At 43.1% G+C, this 21,057-nt stretch overlaps 2 protein-coding genes across 2 annotated transcripts; one reads left to right on the plus strand and one right to left on the minus strand.

The window, feature by feature from the left end:
- Positions 1-7,854: 7,854 nt before the first annotated feature.
- On the plus strand, positions 7,855-11,264 carry LOC114922510 (chemokine-like protein TAFA-1). Its single transcript, XM_029283952.1, has 4 exons — positions 7,855-7,980; positions 9,022-9,162; positions 9,789-9,913; positions 10,103-11,264. The coding sequence occupies exons 1-4, from the start codon at positions 7,866-7,868 to the stop codon at positions 10,118-10,120; spliced, it is 399 nt and encodes a 132-aa protein (XP_029139785.1). The 5' UTR covers positions 7,855-7,865; the 3' UTR covers positions 10,121-11,264.
- TIMM17B (translocase of inner mitochondrial membrane 17B) lies at positions 10,496-20,671 on the minus strand. The gene is made up of 6 exons (XM_015814954.2): positions 20,585-20,671; positions 17,786-17,885; positions 16,591-16,654; positions 13,020-13,148; positions 12,812-12,922; positions 10,496-11,782 (listed from the first exon to the last, which is right to left on the minus strand). The coding sequence occupies exons 1-6, from the start codon at positions 20,608-20,610 to the stop codon at positions 11,694-11,696; spliced, it is 519 nt and encodes a 172-aa protein (XP_015670440.1). The 5' UTR covers positions 20,611-20,671; the 3' UTR covers positions 10,496-11,693.
- Positions 20,672-21,057: the final 386 nt, after the last annotated feature.

Here is a 21,057-nt window from a genome sequence, read left to right on the forward strand (position 1 = left end):
TCCCCGCTAGTCGCTTCCCAGAATGCCGCGCGGTCCCGCAAGTGGCATCCTTCGCGGCATTTCGACGACAGTTCGGGTTCTCCGTTGCAGGGCTTCTCAACACCAGCAACTTTAAGATGCGTGGACTTCAACTCCCACAATTCCATGCTGCCTAGGGATTTCTGGGATTTGAAGTCTACGCTGCTCTATTAACTTCACATAGGAATCTTTTGTAAAGGTGTGAGCTCTTCTTTGGCCGCTGGGGTTTTTTTTCAACCTCTGCTTCAAAAAAACCCCCACCAAACAAACCCGTATTTATTTACATATTTCGGGCAAACAAATCCTGCAAGTTACGGCAAAACCGAGGACTTTTCTGTCTTGCTAGGAACTCAGGCTGTCCTAGGGAAAGATTCATAAACTCTCCTAAGAAGGGAGGAGTATAGGATCGCAAAGATGTTAGTGGCTTCATTTGACATATAATCCAACATTTATCTTTATATTTCATATTTCTAAACCGCCCATCTCCAGCATAAAGGAGCTCTGATGCAGAGAGCAAGGAGGCTTCGCACATCCTCTGCCTGCTATGTTGTTGTTAAAAACAGGAATGTAATTTACACATCTCCATGAATCACAGTGTTTGGCCAAAACTCCAAGGTACGGGCGTATTGCTTAAGGTTAATCAATTTTGCTTCCTCGGAATAAAGACAGTATAATATCTAGCGTTACATATTTGAGGTAAATAAAAGGTTGCCACGCCTTAACGCTATAGGATGTCGAACTGGGATCGATAAACTGCAATTCGCCCCACGTGATGAAGACACTGCCACAAAAGGTGCGTTGAATAAGTATTTAGGTTGGTTGCGTACTTTCGCCACCCTTGCTTCAAGCGTGGAGGAGACTAATACGAACCGGAAATGATGGCTGTTTGACTGAGGATTTTCAATTTACCTCTTTGCCAAGCAGTTTTGTTTCGGCTTATAGAGAAGGGACTGCGTTGCCCAGCAACCCAACTCCAACGGTTCCTTAAGGTCCCCTTTCTGAAAGCAAAGTGCTGCGAAAGAAGTTTGTGCGTGAACGCTTTAGAGTTCTCTAGAAGTTTGGATAGCATAGTAGACAAAACGAACATAGGAGGAACAAGAATTAGAACATAATTAAAAAGGACTCATTCATTTGGGGACTTTTCTGTTTTTCCCCATTTAAACTGAACAAAAATCCTGGAAAACTTACATCCTTCCCTTATGTAACTGATCCTAATAAATATTACCAGCCTTTGGTGGATTTTGAAATTTCCACTCATAAATAGGACTTTCCTTTCCTAACGATGGCCATTCAGATGTTGCTGAACTACAAGACTGGTGGCTATCTTCTTGCTGGCTGAAGTACTGGGAGCAAGATCAAGTGAGCAATGCCTTCCCACCATCCACTGCCAGTAAAAGGGCAGGTTGTAATTTTCATCATGGGGAAATTGCTTCTTTGTTCTTTTGCTTTGTTTGAAAACCAGGATCACCGGAAGTGATTCACTTGCCACCTGCTGCCATTTCAGCTATGCAGAGTTCCAGTTCTACAGACGGGTTTTACCCTTTTGGTTGCCTGAAGATCTCTTGCAGAAGGACAGTGTTGGAAGCCCCCTAGAGCAGAGGTTTTCAAGCTTTGTCAGGCCATGAAGAGGTTAAGGAATATTCCCAAACTGCATGCTTCTAATTCCATTGCTCTGAAAATCTGAATTCAGTCAAGATCAATAAATATTCCCTATGTTTCTGTCAAGCTCATGTTGAAATTATTTTTAATTGCTTTCTTTATATTTGTCTAGTAAAGTCAACTTTTTTTCTCAGTCTGACCTAAGTTAGGAATTGACTACTGTAACTTTTTTTCTTCTCTTCTGCATTCTTGTCTGAACAATTAATAGTTTCTTTTGTTTTTAAGCATCGCCTCCTATGCAGACCTTTATCTATTCTGAGCTTTTATTTTCCTGACACCATCTCTGTCTCTGGTGAAATTTCCTATTCTCAATGAAAAGGTAATCTGGATGTGCCCAAGATAACAATATCCCTTTAATAATGCAATGCACTTAAAAAAAAATAAATAAAAGCCTTATTGATGGAAAAAATGTAACTTAAATTACAGACAAACCAGTTTACCCCTATGGGCTTTTTGAAATCCCAGTATTAGTCTACTACTGGTTGCTACACTAGCAAAGTTCTACTTTCAATACAGTATAAGATAGCCATCACAAAACCCCATTAAGCAACATAACAGCTACAGTCTATTCATATCTGGCCTCATTAATATATCGTGTATTACACCAACACACATACTTTGACATTATTCTCACTTCAGTGATACTGGGTCAATAGCAAACCTAGATTTGTCTAAGAGGACATTTTATCACATTTCACTCCTCACACCCTCAATTTCAATTGACACCAGAGCTTACATTGACAATTACGATTTCTACCACGTTAGTGAAGATGGTATTTAACAGAGGAGGAATTTATCATCAATGCAGAATGAGGTTGAGGAAGAGAAGGGTGGAAAGCATAACTGTATTCATAAGTCCAGTTAGAGACAGAGGGATTCAGATACATTTTCTACATGAGACAAAGGACAAATCAGGGTTCCCTCATTTCACCACCTGCTAGTTGAATCTTACTCAGTACTGACAATAGCACAAGCAGACATGTACCTTGTCTGTCAACCTCATCTCAGTAACTGTCTGTGGCTAATGATGGAATTGGTCCTGGGAAAAAGAAAACAATGGGATTTACTAGGACCCATCACTCTCCACTATTAATCTCTGCAACCTCAATCATACATATGGTAATTGTCTTTACAATGGATAACTAAGACTGAAAAGGAATAAGAATATGCTAGTACCGGTCATGTAGTCCCAGGGTGGGGAAATTAAGATAAAGGCACTGAAATATTGGAAATTTCAGCTATAGATTAATATCTACCACAGTATAACCACCCCTTATTCCTGTGCAATTTTCATACAGAACATACTCTTTTGCAAATCAAAGATACACCAGAATACACTTTGAAAATAAAACATAGCCCCTCATTGTTTTATAAGAACAGCAATAAAATATGTGTCACCACTCCTAGGACAGCAAAATAGGCATGATCTGTCTTTCTTTCTTTCTCTTTCTTTTTCCTTCCTTCCTTCCTTCCTTCCTTCCTTCCTTCCTTCCTTCCTTCCTTCCTTCCTTCCTTTCCTTCCTTCCTTGTCAAAGAGTTACAGAAATCTCTAGCTGTATCCTCTGTGGCTCCAACTTTTTTAACACTTCATCCCAAAGTGAGAAGCAGTGAAGGCAAAGAAAGAGAGACCATCAAAGCTAGCTCATATCCCAGGAAGAGTGGTGTCAGAAACAAAACCTGGAGGAGGCAGCCTTGTGTAGGTGTAGCAAGAGGGCTCTTTGGACAGAAAGCATAAAGGAGAAAAGCACAAAGAGGCCGTCTGGAGCTCTCCTACACAGACACATGTGTATACACAAATCAGTCAAAGCAAAGCTGAAGAACAGGCAGACTCAAAAGCTTGCACAGATACGGAGACATCTGCTGGTTTGCAGAAGGAGGGCTGGCAGCCAGAACTTTTGGTTCTGGCACCAAATCTGGCTGAGAGAGCAGTGAATTACTAGATTGTAAGGAGGTTATGATCAGGGCAGATCAAAGCTGCCAGAACAGTGACTTTGTTTCCAGAACTCTGAGCACTCGGAACATTTTTCTCCATTTTTCAAAAAAAGACAACAGAATTAATCCGAACAAAGAGGAGGATGCTTCCAGGCTCCATAGACCCTGCTGCCATGACTGGGACAGAGAGGTGAGAACACTTCAGCACAAAGGACAGGATCACAGGTAAGGAATAAGAATGGGGCCTGGGTGACTATTAAAGTTTGTTTAGGAAATGTTGTTGTAGGTAATGATTTATGGGAGATGTGGCAACCAAATAATAAACTATCAATATTTTATGGAATGTGAAATAGTCATTTTAAAAATGATTCAAATTCTCAAGCAAAATTAAAAAATCCATTTATCGTAGTTCCTGACATAAACAGTAAAAGAATCCCACTTAAACTAAGTCTATAACATTTATCACTTACCTACTGTATTACATAATAAAAAATTGCTCATTCTGCATTTCTGCCCACTTTTGCATTTCAACCCATCTAACGTGGGGGGTCTTCATAAGAAGCACTGTGTGCAGAGTATTTTGATGGATTGAAAAATTCAGACTGAATCTTTGATATTCTCAGTGCAGTGGGACAAAGCTCCCAAATTAGGAATTAGTTCCTAACAGCAGGAGAAACACATTTTGAACTCTTTGGTATAAAATGTGTCACTGGCACATTTTAATCCCCACCAGAGTAACAAATCCAGGACTTTGATTTCATTTGCAAAGATGTTCAAGGACCCCTTCCTTCAAAAGTACTACATTTCCATATGACTAGATGTTGCTTATGGTAACACTTGAAGTCACTAACCAATCAATACCTCTTTTTCTATTTTGGTATTAATACAACCCATTATTTATATAGTCTCTTTTTTTTAGCCTTTACTGTATAGCACACAGATAGGGAGCATAGAAGAGCTCAAAAAACTTAACAGAAGTTTATGAGAGCTAGATTACGAGAGCAGCAATTCTTGTTCTGTTAAACACTCGTCTCTGGAAGCAAATATTTTCTCTATACAGGCAGGTTTGAGAATTTGCTAATTAACATACTGATTTAAATCAAACTGTGAAAGAGGCTGTTCCCCTTCCCTTCTCAGTTTTTCTCTTGAAGAAAAGCATAGTGTTCCTGTGACCTCCCAGTTCGATTCTTGCTCCAACAAGGGTACAAGAAAGCTCCATTGCAATAAAAGCAGCATAGATGTTATTCTTATTTACAAAGACTGTTATTTAGCCACCATTTAGTAGAAAATTTTAAATATTTCTCTTAATATCATTTTACACAGCATGTTTTTATGGGTTAGATTTAATACTACATCATTTGTAGTTCTAGGGACCAAGTATAATCCTTTGTCAGTAAATTTAAATTTAACACACAAATAGTCTGTTGCAGAAGCGACTTGCCTGTGAAGCCTCCTAGATTGGGGCTGAAAGGCGAAAGCGGAAGCAGTATGCTCCATCCCATATTTGGGCTAGACCAAGTTGCCCTGATAGACCGGTCTCACCGGAAAACACTTGACCAAGTATAACATCATCCTTTCCTACTAGACAGTTTTTGAATAGAGTTACTTTGGAGGAATCAACTGACTTAATGACTTAACATTACATCATAAACCAGTCTTGGCATCTTAATCTAACAGTGCTTTTCATAGTTAAGCTGTTTGACTTGATCAAATGTGAAGACATGCTTTCTGTAAGCAGCCTTCTTTTGTGTAATAACCAAGAATTACTTGGGCTGGGTCTAATAAAGATGAAATTATTAGACTGGAATTTATATCTCTATCTTTGTTGTTGTTGTTGTTGTTGTTAGTTGCAAAGTTGTGTCTGACCCATCGCGACCCCATGGACGTTCCTCCAGGTCTTCCTGTCCTCTACCATCTTCTGGAGTCCATTTAAGCTCACGCCTACTGCTTCAGTGACTCCATCCAGCCACCTCATTCTCTGTTGTCCCCTTCTTCTATTGCCCTTGATCTTTCCCAGCATTAGGCCCTTCTCCAGTGAGTCCTTCCTTCTCATTAGGTGGCCAAAGTATTTGAGTTTCAACTTCAAGATCTGGCCTTCTAAAGAGCAGTCGGGGTTGATCTCTTCTAGGACTGACCGGTTTGAACGCCTTGCAGTCCAAGGGACTCGCAGGAGTCTTCTCCAGCACCATAGTAAATACATTGCTGAATTTTTCCAGGATTCAATTTCATTGAGTGATCTCTGGTTCTAGTATTTTGGGAAGGGGGAAATTGTTTCTCCTTTTTCACTTTGCCATGTATAGTTTTCTACACTTCTGCCATGTCCCCTCTCATTTGCCTTCTTTCTAGATTAAAATCCCCCCAAACATTCTAGCCTTTTTTCATAATAGATCCAGGCCCTTGATCATCTTAATTGCCCTCCTCTGAACCTTCTCCAGCTCCACTGTATCCTTTCTGAGGTGTGACAACAAAAAATGCACACATTATTCCAGATTGTCACACAAATTATTTATATAAGGACATTATATCTTATTATTCCTAACATGCTATTGCTTTTTTTTTCAGAAGCACACAGTGTTGACACATTCATTGAACTATTTACCATTAACTCAAGATCTCTTTCATTATCAGCCAATGCTAGCTATGATCCCATTAGCGTGTACAAATTTTGTTGTGTTCTAGATGGGGTTGAACTATTTTCTTTAACATCTCTTATTCCCTCAAGGTGCTTCCTCAACAGCACTTACTTGTGTTCTTCTGGAAGGCCAAGAGTGTGGGGTGAACCTCACCCCCGGCAGGAAAATAGGGCGTGAGCCAGCAGAAAACATGCTTCCTTGTTGCTTTTTCAAGAAATAGCACAGGTCATCTAGCAGCTGGGAAAATGGGTTTTTTTATATTATGAGTAATCATGCGTTTAGATCAGGCCTCTAAGTTTGCAGTTCAACTTATGGAAACTAATTTGAAGTAACATTAAGGAACAGGACAATTTCCTTCCCCCATAGATGCCTGCTGAATAACTGGGAATTAATCATGTAGACCAGAAGACAATTCTAGATAAACTGGAGATCCACCTCTCTTAATAATTCCAGGTTATTATACTACCAGATATTACTTTTCCAACAGAAAATCCCCAAAGCACAAGATCTATAGCAGTGTTTCTCAACCTTGCCAATTTTAAGGCATGTGGACTTCAACTCCCAGAATTCCACAGCCAGCATTGCTGGCTGTGGAATTCTGGGAGTTGAAGTCCACATGCCTTAAAATTGTCAAGGTTGAGAAACACTGATCTATAGATATGCTGAAAAATGAGAAGTCTTCTTCCTCAGTCATGCCACAGAATGAATGAATACATTAACACTGCCCCATAGAGCATCACAAAACCATTTGCATCCAAACTCTTCACTAACAAGTCATACCGGTAGTCCTCGACTTACAACTTAGTGACTTAGTTTGAAGTTACAACTGCACTGAAAAGTGACTTATGAGCATTTTTCACACTTACGATCATTGCAGCATTCCCCCATGGTCACGTGATTTACATTTGGATGCTTTGACGACTGACTCACAATCGTTGACAGTTGCAGTGTCCTGGGGTCATGTGATCACCTTTTGCACTCTTCCGACAAGCAGTCGATAGGGAAACAAGATTCATTTAACAACCGTTACTAATTTAACAAGAAAAGTCGTAAAACTCACTTAATAAATTTCTCATTTAGCAACATAAATTTTGGGCTCAATTGTGGTCCTTAAGTTGGACTACCTGTACTTTTATTTGTAAAAATCGACACACGAACGTATGTTTCTCTTGTTGAAAATAAACATTTACTCAACTGTTGTTGTAGTGAGGTTGTTTTGATTTTCCGAATAGATTCTGCCCTCTTTCATCTAGGCTCGACAAACAACAAACTCCTTTGAAACAAGTGTCGCTGCTGGTTGAACCTGCTCAAGTGCTGACTCAAAAATAAGGTACTGATTCAGGTCAGTAAGGTTAGTCCAAAGTAATAAATATTTTGTTTGAACTGGCAGCATAGAAAGCAGAGTCAGATAGCCTTCAAGCAATTCCTGATCAGTACTGGGCTGCAAATTGTATGTTAGCATAACCTTTCAAAAGTGTGAAAGTCAAGCAATGTAAAAGCGAAGGTTAAATAAGAAGTACCAGGTAAAATAGGATTCCATTTTCCTTTCCCCTTCTCTCTATGCAATCTCATCCCTTCTTTTGCAGATCTATCATGATGTGTCACCCCTTTCCAGCATTCCTAATGGTTTCCATCATTCTTATGCGGCCAGGATCTTTTGCTCAAGAGTTTCCCATTCAGAGTCAACATCATGATCAATATTGGTACCAGACAGCAATAGATCAAATCCCAATGATCCGTGAGTTCCTTCTGTTCTGGGAAAGAGGAGGGTTGAGTATACAAGCCTTCATTTTGGAAAACTTTTTGAGTTTATTGTCTTTTCCCAAGTTATCTGATCGGATAATAGTTTGTGCATTTCCTGTTAACATCACTGTTTGAGCACCTCCATTTGTTTTTACACCCAAATAGAATTACTGTATACTTCAGTTCTTAAAGTGTGAAGGGGAGAGTCTTCCAGATAGCATAGTGCTCCCAAAGTATCACAGGACAAAGCAACTCCACCCAAGTGATACCAAATTTGGTAATGCAAATAACAACTTCAAGTAACTATCATCTAGATCAGTGGTGGCGAACTTATGGCACGCGTGCCAGAGGCGGCACTCAGAGCCCTCTCTGTGGGCACTTCTCTGAACTGCTGGTGGCGGGCTGCGGAGCACCAGAGTGCGTCGATCGAGGGGCCGGCAGGCTGTGGCTGCTGACGGACACTGTTGGCCCCCATGCGCTCGCTAGCCTCTGTGTGCGGGGGCTGGTGGTGTCAGGCAGCAGCTGCCCCGGCCTTGCCTTGCCGAGATAATGGCCCCCCCACCCTGCCTCGCCTCACCCCGCAGGACGAGCCTCCTACCCACCACCCCAACTGCCAGAGACCCCCTGGATCTCCCCCAACCCTGCCCGGCCCCCACAGGCATCCTTCCCCATGAGCAACATCGAGGTGACCACACCCACCTTGGCCACACTCACCCCATCTGCCATATCCACCACAGCCATGCCCACCCAGTGGGCCATGCCCACCTGGCACCCGGCAATAAATAAGCGGGTTTGGGGTTTCAGTTTGGGCACTCGGTCTCTAAAAGGTTCGCCATCACTGATCTAGATGCATTCCAATTTGCTTGCAGTTGTCACATCACAAGAGGTAAAGTAGTGGATATGTGGGCATCTGTAGAAGCTGACACCAGATTAGAACCTTTACTCTTCTATGTTAGAAAAAAAAAGGTGCAGCAGATGAAAATCCTCAGTGCTGCTTCCTTTTCCAATCTTTCCTCTCAACTGCTCCCCACCGCAGATGGGGGCACCTGCAAAGTGATTGCTATCAAACGCTGCTGCAACCGCAACCATATTGAGGAACGGTCCCAAACTATCCAGTGCTCCTGTCTCCAAGGCAAAGTGGCTGGGACAACCCGTGGCAAACCTTCTTGTGTGGATAGTAAGTACTAGGAGCCAAGATCTTTCTTCCTCCTACCTAACCCCAAGTGGCAGGAAAACCCAAGTGGATATAAGGAGGACCAAGAATCTAAGCAATAAGAATCCTGGGAAGAGATTAAAACATGGATCCAAAATAAAGAAGAAATCCCCCCCCCACACACACCAAACATGCATAAACAGATATTGATGAGGATGAGGATAGCTTGGCAAGTAGATTGAAGAAAAGATGATTAAAGGGCTTGATAGTTGTAGCTTAATAGATGACTGTATGCATGTTCTATATTGGCTCTTTCAGGCCAGATATAAGTAGGGGTTATGGTAGTCTTAAAGTCCTTGGATGGCATTAGTAATTTATTATGCTAAAACTTCCATGATAAAGCAGGATATTTGATTCAAGCAGGGCAGAGACAAGTTAAGTTTCTGTTGCTTCAGCGTGGAATTCAAGAAGTTCTATCTGTCCCTGGTCTATAACCTCTTGATGCCAAGAGGCCCAGAGAGACTAGAGGCACTCCATCTTGACCACAAACCTACTGAATTGCCATATCCACGCTGGGCAAGCTACCAACGTCAATAAAGACCATGGACTTTAAGGAGGGATGGTAACAAGCGTCTCCCTCTTTTCTACAGCCTCCATTGTGACAGGGAAGTGGTGGTGTGATATGCAGCCCTGCCAGGCTGAAGAGGAGTGCAAAGCATTGCCTGACAACTCAGGCTGGATGTGCTCATTAGGAAACCGTGTTAAAACTACCAAGGTAAGGTCTCTCACAACCCTGGCAAAAGCCGTGTCTACACAGGATGCCACGACTCTTCCAGTAACTCAAACGTGTATCAAGTATTGTAAAGCTTTTCTCTTTCTTTCTTTCTCTTTCTTTAAAACCACTGTACAAGTAGTGGAGGAGATTTAATTTCCATTTAACGATTTATCCTGGCTTCTTTTTCAGATCCATCCCAGGAAATAAAGTCTGTTATCATGAAAAGCCCACCTCTGAAGAGGCCATGGCAGATTTCAAATACTGTAATTATCCATCAACTTCATGATGAATGCTAGTGGGTATGCAAACCTTTTGTCCACCGGAGAAGACAAAGCATCATAATGCTGGCTGCACTGTGACATTGCAGGCGACAGTGCTACTCTTTATTAAGGGAAACAGAATCAAAGATCTTTCCTTAACAGAAGGAAGATTTAGCCCTATTTTTTCTTAGAAACAAGTGGAGCAAGTTGGTTCAAATGTTTCTAAAGCTTCTTGTGCATGACTGCTGGGACATTTCCTATGTAACTATCATTTTTGTCAAACGGATAATTAAATTCTACAAAACAGATGCAAAAAAGCCAGTTTTGTATTTACATCTGTAATACGATACAGAGTCTTTCTTTACAATGATAATTGAAATACAAATTGCCGCACCATTGGGAGATCTTCAAGCTGGAGAAAATGGACTACTAGGTCTGTAAAACTTTAATCCTATCTTAATAGGCCTTTTGAATTCTGAATTGAGGTTCTTAGCCCACAAAGGCCAAGTGCATAAAACTGGAACTAAAATTATATTGCCAGGTTAGAGGTGGCTTGGCAGGGGCAGGAGGAGTAATGTCAATTTAGATCCCCAAAGGGCTTTGGGTTGTTTGGTATCTATAACTAGAGCACTATTTCAATATCCTAGATGGCTTTTTAGGCAACTAAGAGACTGAAGCACACTCTCTGTTCTGCCAGTCTGTCCTGGTTAGTTCTTCTGAAGATGGAACTGACACAGCATTTTATTGGAATAAAACTTAGTTCCAAGGGAGATCTACCCAGCCTTTTAAGGTGAGACAAGGCCACGAACCCTGTTTTGATCCATCGTCATTCCCTCTTCGTTGTTTTTTTTTTTTAAACCTTAAGCAACCAGCAACAACAGTACTATTAAATGAAAGAAAGGGGTGAGGATTCAATGTAGCAGCATCTCTTATTCTGGCTCAACAGCACACGGGGATCTGACCTACAATGAAGAAACCTATCACAGGATATCATCACTGCTAGAGTGGCAGAGTTTCCCCTTGCTACAATAACTCTTTCATCCAAGGTCTGGGAAAACACATTTCTTGGTTTACAGGTTTTTAAAAGATAACTTAAGAGGCGTTCCCATCAAACAGAGAAAATTGGAGGAGTCCTTCCTTTAGAAAGTCAGGAAAACAGCCTTTTAAAATTTGCCATAGTCAATTAATTGTAACTGCACACCCCAGTTCTTCAGGCAAATGTCATCCTAGGATTCCAAGTTCTCCTGATAAGCGTTGGTTCCGTCATCGTATGGAATTAATCCTGGGGCACCTCATTTCATCACTGCAAGCTTCTTAATCCCTCATAGAGGTAGTTATTATACAGCTCAAACCCCCAGCCATGTTTTCCTTGCCCCTCCCTTCCGCCAAACTTAAAAGTTAACTCTAAGAACCAAATCCCCTCCATGCTTTGCTTGCCCTCTTGGGTGAATGTCTTATTTTCAAGAGGAAAAAATCTTGCCCGATTCTAAAAATAGAAGTGATCCAGGCCCCACACTGGCTCACTGATAATGTCCATAGCCTGTAAATCCTGTAGGCGGTGAACCATCTTTGGGAGGCAGTTGACTAGGATCTTCTCCAAAGGGATTAGCTAAGAAGAAAAGAAGGACCCATTAGTGATACATGAAAATATAGGACTACTATTAATTCATGATAAGGAGCAGCAGAGGAAAACTTTCTGAAGCAGAAGTAACAACGGTGAAGCCAGGAGGAAAGAAGGTGGGCGTTTAAGGGAGAAGTGATTCATTAAATTAAGTGAAAAATCTCAACTTTGACTATTAGAAAATTCAAAAGAGGTTGAAATGTCAATCTGTAAATAAAGAAGAGGAGGGTGCCAGACAGCATGGCAAGAAGTGTAACTCTGGAATACATTTATAGAACCATTCGCAAAATGCCATTGTCGTAACAAATTGTGTTAAAATACAGGAGATGGAGGGGACAGGCATGTGGCATGCTTCCTGCCCACAGAGGCACCAAGATCTGAGATAAAAAAAGGGAAAGATGTGGAAATCAGGAAGAGACATTTCTTACACTTTGGGTAACTGCAAAGTAACATTATCTTTTGACGGGGGGGGACTAGAAAAACCAAAACCTCTTTCACCACAAAGTGGAACTGACTTCACCCCACTTTCCCCAGCTTCTAGCGCCAACTGGTTCATAAGATTCTCACTAAATTGTATCATTACAAGGTGATAGACAAGGGCAGGCGCATTAATATCTGGCTCTTTGGATTTTGAACTACATCTCTCTCGCTATTGATAATGCCGGCTAAGGCTGCTGGGGATTTATTTTTCAAATTTATACAGCCACCCATTTCACTAATCAAGTGACTCTGGGAGGCATATACAACAAAGTGTTTGGAGGGCCGCATACTAAGTAGTATGAAAAAGTATGAAAAAAGTAGTATAAAACAGTACTCCAAATATATTTTCCAGGATGTAATGGAGGCTTCTAGCCCTCCAGATATTATTACATTTCAATTCCAGCATTCCTGGAATCAAGGCAAACAATGAAAAGGAACTAGGATTTTTCTTGCAACTACATTTGGAGGTCCACAGATCCCCCAAATCCAAATCCCCCCCTCCTTCTTGGACCTTTTATTCTCAGAATTATAACTTACGGTTTTGGAACTGCTGGGCTGTGTATCTTGTCAACAAAATCCCCACACCTTCTATCAGGGCAAGCAAGATGCCTCCCATCATAGCAGAGCCCACCATGGCCAACGGCCCACCTAAATGAAAAAGCAGTCAGTAAGCCCCAAGTAAGCAATCAGAAAGTGATGATAAATCGGTGATGCGTATTTGGCAGAGCTAAGAAACACCACTTACTGCGCGATGCTAATACAGCCCCAGTGAGTGCCCCACTGGTAATGGAGTTCCAAGGATCTTCTTTACCTCGCATCTTCACCAGACCACAGTCAATGGTGGAAAAAAGCCCACCCCACACTGCAAAGCTCCCTGGGAAGAGAAAGAGAAAAAAGCCTTTGGAATAATCAGTTGGATGTTGAGTTGTTCATAACTTGCATTGAAAAAAACCATTGTCTGGTACTAAGCAATTTTAATATAAATACTTGTTTGATGCACACGGAAACTGGATGAAAATACACCAGAATCTTAAAAGTTATTGCCAAAGATACTCAGTTTCTCAAAAATGGGCAGCAATTAAGATTCTACTTTCTGAGCAACTGATTTCCAAATTTACTGTATTACCTGAACCTTGAAAGACAGAAACAACTCTTTGCCTTTTTTAAGCATCTGCAATCTCAAATGTTGCGTCAACTTCTTGAAAACAGAACCGTATGAATAAACAACTTAAGTAGGAAAGCGTAAAAAATTAAAATGACTTAGATTGATTTTTTATTCTGTTTACATTGGTATTTTTAAACATGTGATCTCATTCTACAAACTGCTGCACAGGTATAGGATACATGATAGCTTACTATAAATAAATAGATCTCACAGCAGATCACTGCAGGTAATGGTCTCATAGATGCAAGTAATCAAGTCATGTGATTGCAATTTGGGTGCTTGGCAACCAGCTCATATTTATGACAGATTACAGTATCCTGCAGTCACACGATCACTTAACAACCCAGTAATTCACTAATAACCATTATAAACATTGTTGCAAACTAGGGTCTGACTTAGACTTACAACCACAACAACGTAATGACAGAAATTCCAGTTCTAATTGTGGTAGTTAGTGGAGGACTACCTGTAATATGAACTTAGAAATTACTATTACGGGTAATCCTCAAGGAAAAATGGAAATTGGGACCAAGATTGCTATTGCTAAATGATGTGGTTGTAAAGCACGATGTCAAGTGACCACATCACTTAGCAACGGCAATCCAGGCCAATCCCAGTTGTCATCATAACCCCAAGACACATGGGTCATTAACTCAGAAGTTAAGGGAGTCTCAGGTAAGGAACCTGGGCTGGTACAGTGGGGCGGGGTGCCTTGGGAGGCTTGGCACAGGCAATGGATGAATTGGGAGGGTGTGTGTGTTGTGGTGCAGCACAAACTTATAAAGGCTAGGGAAAGAGGGTGTAAGGCAGTGGTGGAGAACCTATGGCATGCGTGCCAGAGGTGGCACTCAGAACCCTCTCTGTGGGTACGCATGCCACCACTGCCAGCAGTTTGTGCAGGTCCATTAGGCCGCTGCCACTGCCCAGAGTGGCAGACCCACCAGGCACCAAGGTGGTGAAGCGGTCAGCTAGCAAGCTCGAGTAGAGGTGATAGAGCACGCCACACCCAGCAAGCCAAAGGCCACCTCGAGCAGGGAAAGCCAGATCCCCATCAGCACCATGGCCCCCCAGTCCCAGCTAGGATTGCGTGCCTCCCCCCTATCTATGCTGGGCCTCCTGCCCACCGCCCCACCCGCCAGAGACTCCCTGGATTTCCCCCAACCCTGCCCAGCCCCCACAGGCTTCCCCCCCATGAGCAACATCGAGGTGGCCATGCCCACCCCAGCCACGCCCACCCAGTTTGCTGTGACAACCGCAGCCATGCCCACCCAGTGGGCCACGCCCCATGCCCACCCCCGAGGGCACCACAATCCTAATGTGGCCCTGGCACTTTGCGATAAATAAGTGGGTTTTGGGTTGCGGTTTGGGCACTCGGTCTCTAAAAGGTTCGCCATCACTGGTGTAAGGTATGTGCATGTGTGTGAGCACTGGGAGGGCGGGGAAGGAGAGTGATAGCGAGTGCAAGCGAACAGAGGGCATGGTGGTTGGGGAGGAGAGGGACTTATCTGAGCAACTTGTGACCTTCCCTGCCAGTTTCCCCATATAGGAAGCTGGCAGAGAAGGTCGGCAACAGTGGTCCCGTGACTGCAGGATGCTGCAACCCGTCATAAAGTGTGAAATGGTTGCCAAGCACGTGAATTTTGTTCATGTGACCGTTGCAATGGCTGGAACTTCAAGTATATCCCTTTGTCCAGTTGCCATCGTAATTTCAAACAGTTGCAGAATGAATAATCCTAACTCGAGGTCTACCTTTACTTGCTTTACTCAAATTATTTATAGGACTGCAGTGTTCAAGAAGAGAAAGACCAACCTTCCCCGATCTGATGCCTATCACAGTGATGGCGAACCTTTTAGAGACCGAGTGCCCAAACTGCAACTCAAAATCCACTTATGCATCGTTGGATGCCGGGTGGGTGTGGCCAATTGTGTGGGTGTGGCCCATTGGGTGGGCATGGCTGCAGTGGTAACAGCTGACTGGGTGGGACTAAAAAGTTCAATCAATCAATTCCAACTTTGCAAGATTTTTTTTTTCCCGCGAGAAGTTGAAATTGACTGATTGATTGAACTTTTTTTTTGCACACGGCGGTGGAGGCCTAAAGCAAAAAGGTTTCATAAAACCCAGCTGAAGGCCTAGGACTGGGGCAACGGCGCACGTGCCCACAGAGAGGGCTCTGAGTGCCGCTTCTGGCACCCGTGCCATAGGTTCGCCACCACTGGCCTATCAGATATACTGGATGTCCACGTCCAATGTATCAAGCTAGTATGGCTGTGCTAGAAATTCTACAAACTGGTCTAACACATCTGAAGGCCACCAAGCTGGAGAAGATTTCAGTTAATTCCCACTTTCCACTGCTTGGAGTGTTTATTTTTAAAAATACATACCAGGATTGGGAAAGAACTCCAACCAAGCACTCCATTCTCTTCAGAATAATATATAAGTTGTATAGGAGTTCAAACACATTCTGGGCTAAGTGAAGCCACCACCCATTCTCTGCCTGGTATCCTCTCTTTTCTCCGTCTTTTGCCACCTACTTCTTCTCTTTCTCCCTCATCATAGGCTGGGCAGACAAATCTTACATGATGGCTTGCTGAGACATATGAAACCAGGGTAATGGCTGAAGGACACCCCCCCTCCCGTTGGATTAACTGATTTCAAAATGCAAGGTCCATGCCGGTGATGTTTAATTTCTCTTCATTTGAGCCATCAAAAAGTACTTTGTCTGAAAGAGGTGATCCATGTCTAGAAGACTATGAAGGTCTTTATGCTGCAGAAGATTCACTTCCAGAAATGAATAAACCATTTCTCTCAAATTCTAAGATCAGCTTGTTATGAAGCAGCAGAACATTCTGGAAATAGACTACACAATTTTGCATAGCTCTATCCCAAATTTATATTCTCCCCCTTTTCCCCCCAGAGACTTAAATCTTTATAACAAAAAAGTGATATACTGTAGGTCAAGCTGAAACAGACTGATCCAATGTCACTCCTCTGCTTCAACAGCGTCAGAACTTTTCTGGTTCTCCCTGATCTTTATTCAAAACATTAACCACTAACCAGCCCCTCCTTGATAACGAACTCCTACTACTGTAATCTGTTGGTGTCTGCATATCCTATGACACCCATTTCCCCCTGCCAAGCCCCTCATCTTACCTCCAATCTGTGGCGCTCTGACTCTGATAGCATTGATGCTGCCTCTGAATCGATGCCTGACACCCTGAATTTTTTTTTTAAAAAAAAAGCAGAAACCCTTTTGGTTAACCAATTCCATACTTAAAGAGGACTCATAATTCAAGCAATGCATGTAGAACACACATTTTAGGATTTGGTAGTTTTATCTGAACTTCTCTCATTATAGTCAGGCTAGTATCTTTCAGAAGTATTGAATACAAGTGCCCTCATCCCTAAAACTCAGGCAGATGAGAATTGTAATCCCAACCCTGTAGAGCAGGGGTGTCAAACTCAATTTCATTGAGGGGCGCATCAGCATTGCGGTTGCCCTCGGGGTGTGTGTGTGTGTGGCCAGGGTGGGTGTGGCCTACTGGGTGAGCATGGCCAGCTCTACATTGTTCGTGTCAAGGGTGACTGTGGGGGCCTGGGCAGGAGTGGGACAGATCTGAGGGTCTCTGGCAGAAGGGGGTGGAACTGGGGCAAGCGCCAAGGCATGGTCCATTTCTTCATTCCTCACAAAGGGTGACACTCCCCAGCATGCACCCAGGGGGCGGGGGCGACACAGCAGGGGCTGGTTCCTTGGTGTTTCTAGACGGCCTTGTGGAGCTAAGACTGAATGCGTTTCAGCATAGAGGGCCACCACAAAATTGTACATTGGCTCCCGGCCGGCCTGGGCCAGGGCCAAGGCAATGGGGGCCGTTCCCTCACTGTTTCCAGGATGGCTTCGCGGGCCACATGAAACCACTTTGCGGGCCGCATCCGGCCCCTGGGCCTTGTGTTTGACATGTCTGCTGTAGAGGGTATCAAGCTGAGAAAAATAATACTATATTTATGAAACAGATTTACCAATAATCAAACAATAACTGACATTAAGAATGTACTGTTTGGATGATCAGAGAAATTCCAAGCTCAACCAATAAGTAACAAGACTGCAGAGCAGTAAAGATACATATGGATGCAAACAATAGCCATTTTTTCAAATTGTTAAATCATAAAGCTAAATATTATACATTAAATCCCAGCACTGCCTCTAAACTTATTATAGCAAATGTCATTGAAACAAGAACGTTGACTCTACACACTCCATTTCCTCAATACAACACATGCTACTTAAAGGGAGCAAAACATAATAAAATCAAATGAAATAAAGATTAAAAATAAAATATGTAGAACTCACCACTGGAGCATTGCGAAAGCCTTTGACTGCTTGAAAGACACCCCCGCCAATCATTCCCATAGTAAATGCACCACCACAGTCGTCCACAATCCGCCAGGGGCTGTCAGATAGAAACAAGTTAGTGTAGGTTCTTCACATAGGAAGCTCTGTTATGCTAAGAATTTATGTTTAATTAAATACTACAAATATTTAAATTTAATTTTTCTGAAATATTGTACTACCTCAATATGATTCTGATATGTATTACTGATGCTTTAATATAACAAATGAAAATTGTTGAGACTGGCAGCCAATAAGTGAGCTCCTTTTCAAAGCACACATACGTGCACAAACAAGTAATCAACAATTTACCAGCCTACGTGTAGACACATACACCAGCTTGGGGAAAAGTATAGAATAGTTGCAACAGAATATCACCTGCATAGAGAGCCCAGATGCTAGTATATTGAGCTGCTGCCCATACAGTAGTAGTTCCCTCTCAAAAACCTCACTCCCTTGACAACCAATTCATGTGAATTCTCTGCTTTTATTTATATTTACAAATATCCACCCATTACATTTGATCTCAAATGTATTAAAATACATTTTTACTTATTTGTTTACATGTAATTTCTAAAATAAAACTATCATAGACAAAAATATTTTAAACAAGTTTTAATCATAAGGATTGCAGAAATTACAGGAGGCTGAAAGCACTCTACACGTGATAAAAGTTACTTGATACAGATACTGACCCACACAAGTGTTTCCTAAACATTTCAGTACATGTTGAAATGCAGCCACAAATATGAAACATCTCTCTGAATAAAAGACAACTGGGTTGTTAACAACAACACCAACTACAGGTGGTCCTCGACTTACGACCACAATTGAGCCCAAAATTTCTGTTGTTAAGTGAGACATTTGTTAAAAGTGAGTGTTGCCCCATTTTAGGACCCTTCTTGCCAGTTGTTAAGTGAATCACTGCAATTAAGTTAGTAACACTGTTAAGTGAATCTAGCTTCCCCATTGACTTTGCTCATCAGAAAGTTGCAAAAGGTGATTACATGATCCTGGGACACTGCAACAGTCATAAATATGAGTCAGTTGCCAAGTGTCTGAATTTTGATCATGTGACCATGGGGATGCCGCAATGGTTGTCATTGTGAGAAACGGTCATAAGTCACTTTTTTCAATGCTGCTGTAAACTGTTGTAAGTCAAGGATTACCTATATAGTTATAACAGCATCCACTTAATCTACAAGTTCCTAATTGACTGATTACACAGACATGTGGGCAGTGGTGGGATTCAAATATGTGAACAACCGGTTCTGTGTGGATGCCGCTTCCGGAAGTCCATTCTGGGCCTGGGCAACAAAAAATTAGCTACCGGTTCTGCCGAAGTGATGTGAACTGGCTGAATCCCATCACTGCATGTGGGCTGATAAGTGAAGATGCTCAAGTAGCTTTTGGCAGTGGTTTGCTCTCCAAACTTGTTTCTTTCAATTTAGTTTCTGAACATTACATTACCAGACTAGGTAACATCAGCAGCAGGATTTTCTTCTCCCATTTTCCTTAGCTTATATAGGAAAATAGGAGAAGAAAATCCCGCTGATGATGTTGCCAAGTCTGGTAACGAAACGTTCAGAAACTAAATCAAAAGAAACAAGCTTGGCGGAGCAAACCACTGCCAACATCTAAAACACAAGACTACAAATGTTTTCTATTATTATTTTCAAAATGCTCCAGTAGTACCCCAATAGTCATCCCAAAGCACTCTACACCAGAATACAGCAGTAAAATACATAAGAGAGCGGGCAGAGAGATGGAGACGGGGCAAGGAAACCCGAGGATACACACGCCCACTGTTTGATCACATTCGCCGGGTGACCTTGGAGCGATTCCTCCCCCTTCTATCTTCCTGCCCAAGAGTTGTGCTAAAAACTGAAAAGCCGGCTGGTTCCTTTGTGACTTTTACGCAACTAGCTTCCGAAACTGCGTTCTGCCCTTGCTTGCTTCTGCAACTAGGAGGGGAGCAAGGAGAGGGGAGACAGCATCCAAGTATATCAGTGTTTCTCAACCTTGCCAATTTTAAGGCATGTGGACTTCAACTCCCAGAATTCCACAGCCAGCAATGCTGGCTGTGGAATTCTGGGAGTTGAAGTCCACATGCCTTAAAATTGGCAAGGTTGAGAAACACTGAAGTATATCAATGTAAATAAGTCTTATAAGTGCTAGGGCTACTCTAGCAAAAGCCACGGTGGCGAGCGAGGCGCCAGTACAGCTCGAATCTCCCAGGCCAGGGGTAGGCAACCTTGGCTCTTTTATGACTCGTGGACTTCAACTCCCAGAATTCCTGAGCCAGCATGGCTGGCTCAGGAATTCTGGGAGTTGAAGTCCACGAGTCATAAAAGAGCCAAGGTTGCCTACCCCTGTCCCAGGCTTTTAGGCTGCGGGTTAAATTCCTTCTCAAGAATTCCCTGCACGGAGATGGGAGGGAATCCGATGGCTTTCTCCGCTGACCTTGAGCTACCTCACAGGGGTGTTGTGATGGATGCAAAATGGGACCGGCCCTCCCGCACCTTGCAGAGGAAGGGAAGCGAGGGAAAGGAGCAGCTGAGCGAGAAGGAAGGAGGGGCCAACTGAAAGGAGGAGCCCCGACTACGGCCGGCTGGGAGGGCCTCCCCAAACGTCCTTTTCCCCCGCGGCCTCGAAGGAGCCGAAGCCCGCCAGCAAAAGGTGCGACACGCTCGGTCGCTCGCTTACGAAGCCGGCCCCCGAGGCAGCCCCCCCCCGCTCCCACCCCCACCCCTCGGTTACCAAGGTTCCCGGGCATATTCCTCCATTGCTCCCGGCCTTAAGCTCGATGGCTCACGCGAAAAGGAAAGACGCCTCCGGGCGGGTCACGTGACCAGCGCCTATTGGCCGGCCGGGTGCACGTGACAAGAGTCCGAATGCATTCGGGCTTCGGGAAATAACCGAAGGTAGCCTACGTCACTCGCTCCTTGGTCGCAGAAGTGGGAAAGCGCGGGTGAGGGGGCGTGGTTTTCAAATGCTAATTAACCCAAGAGAGGGAGGAGTTACATCACAGAGCGGGCCTATCGAATGACCGCGGGAGGTGCTGCTCTTATTAAACCGTAGCTTCCCGCCTCCGTGTTTGTCTTCGGCCGCTGAAGATGCGAAGGGCGGGGTCAAACGATGCTATCGGTCTGTATTTCGTCACTACCGGAGGAACAAACCAGCTCTAATAGGCTAAGAGGGCGCCGAAGAGGGTGGGTCCAAAAAAATTGAGC

This window comes from Protobothrops mucrosquamatus, unplaced genomic scaffold, assembly GCF_001527695.2.
Source record: "Protobothrops mucrosquamatus isolate PMUCROS unplaced genomic scaffold, P.Mucros_1.0 scaffold300, whole genome shotgun sequence".
In the NCBI taxonomy this organism is placed as follows: Eukaryota; Metazoa; Chordata; class Lepidosauria; order Squamata; family Viperidae; genus Protobothrops; species Protobothrops mucrosquamatus.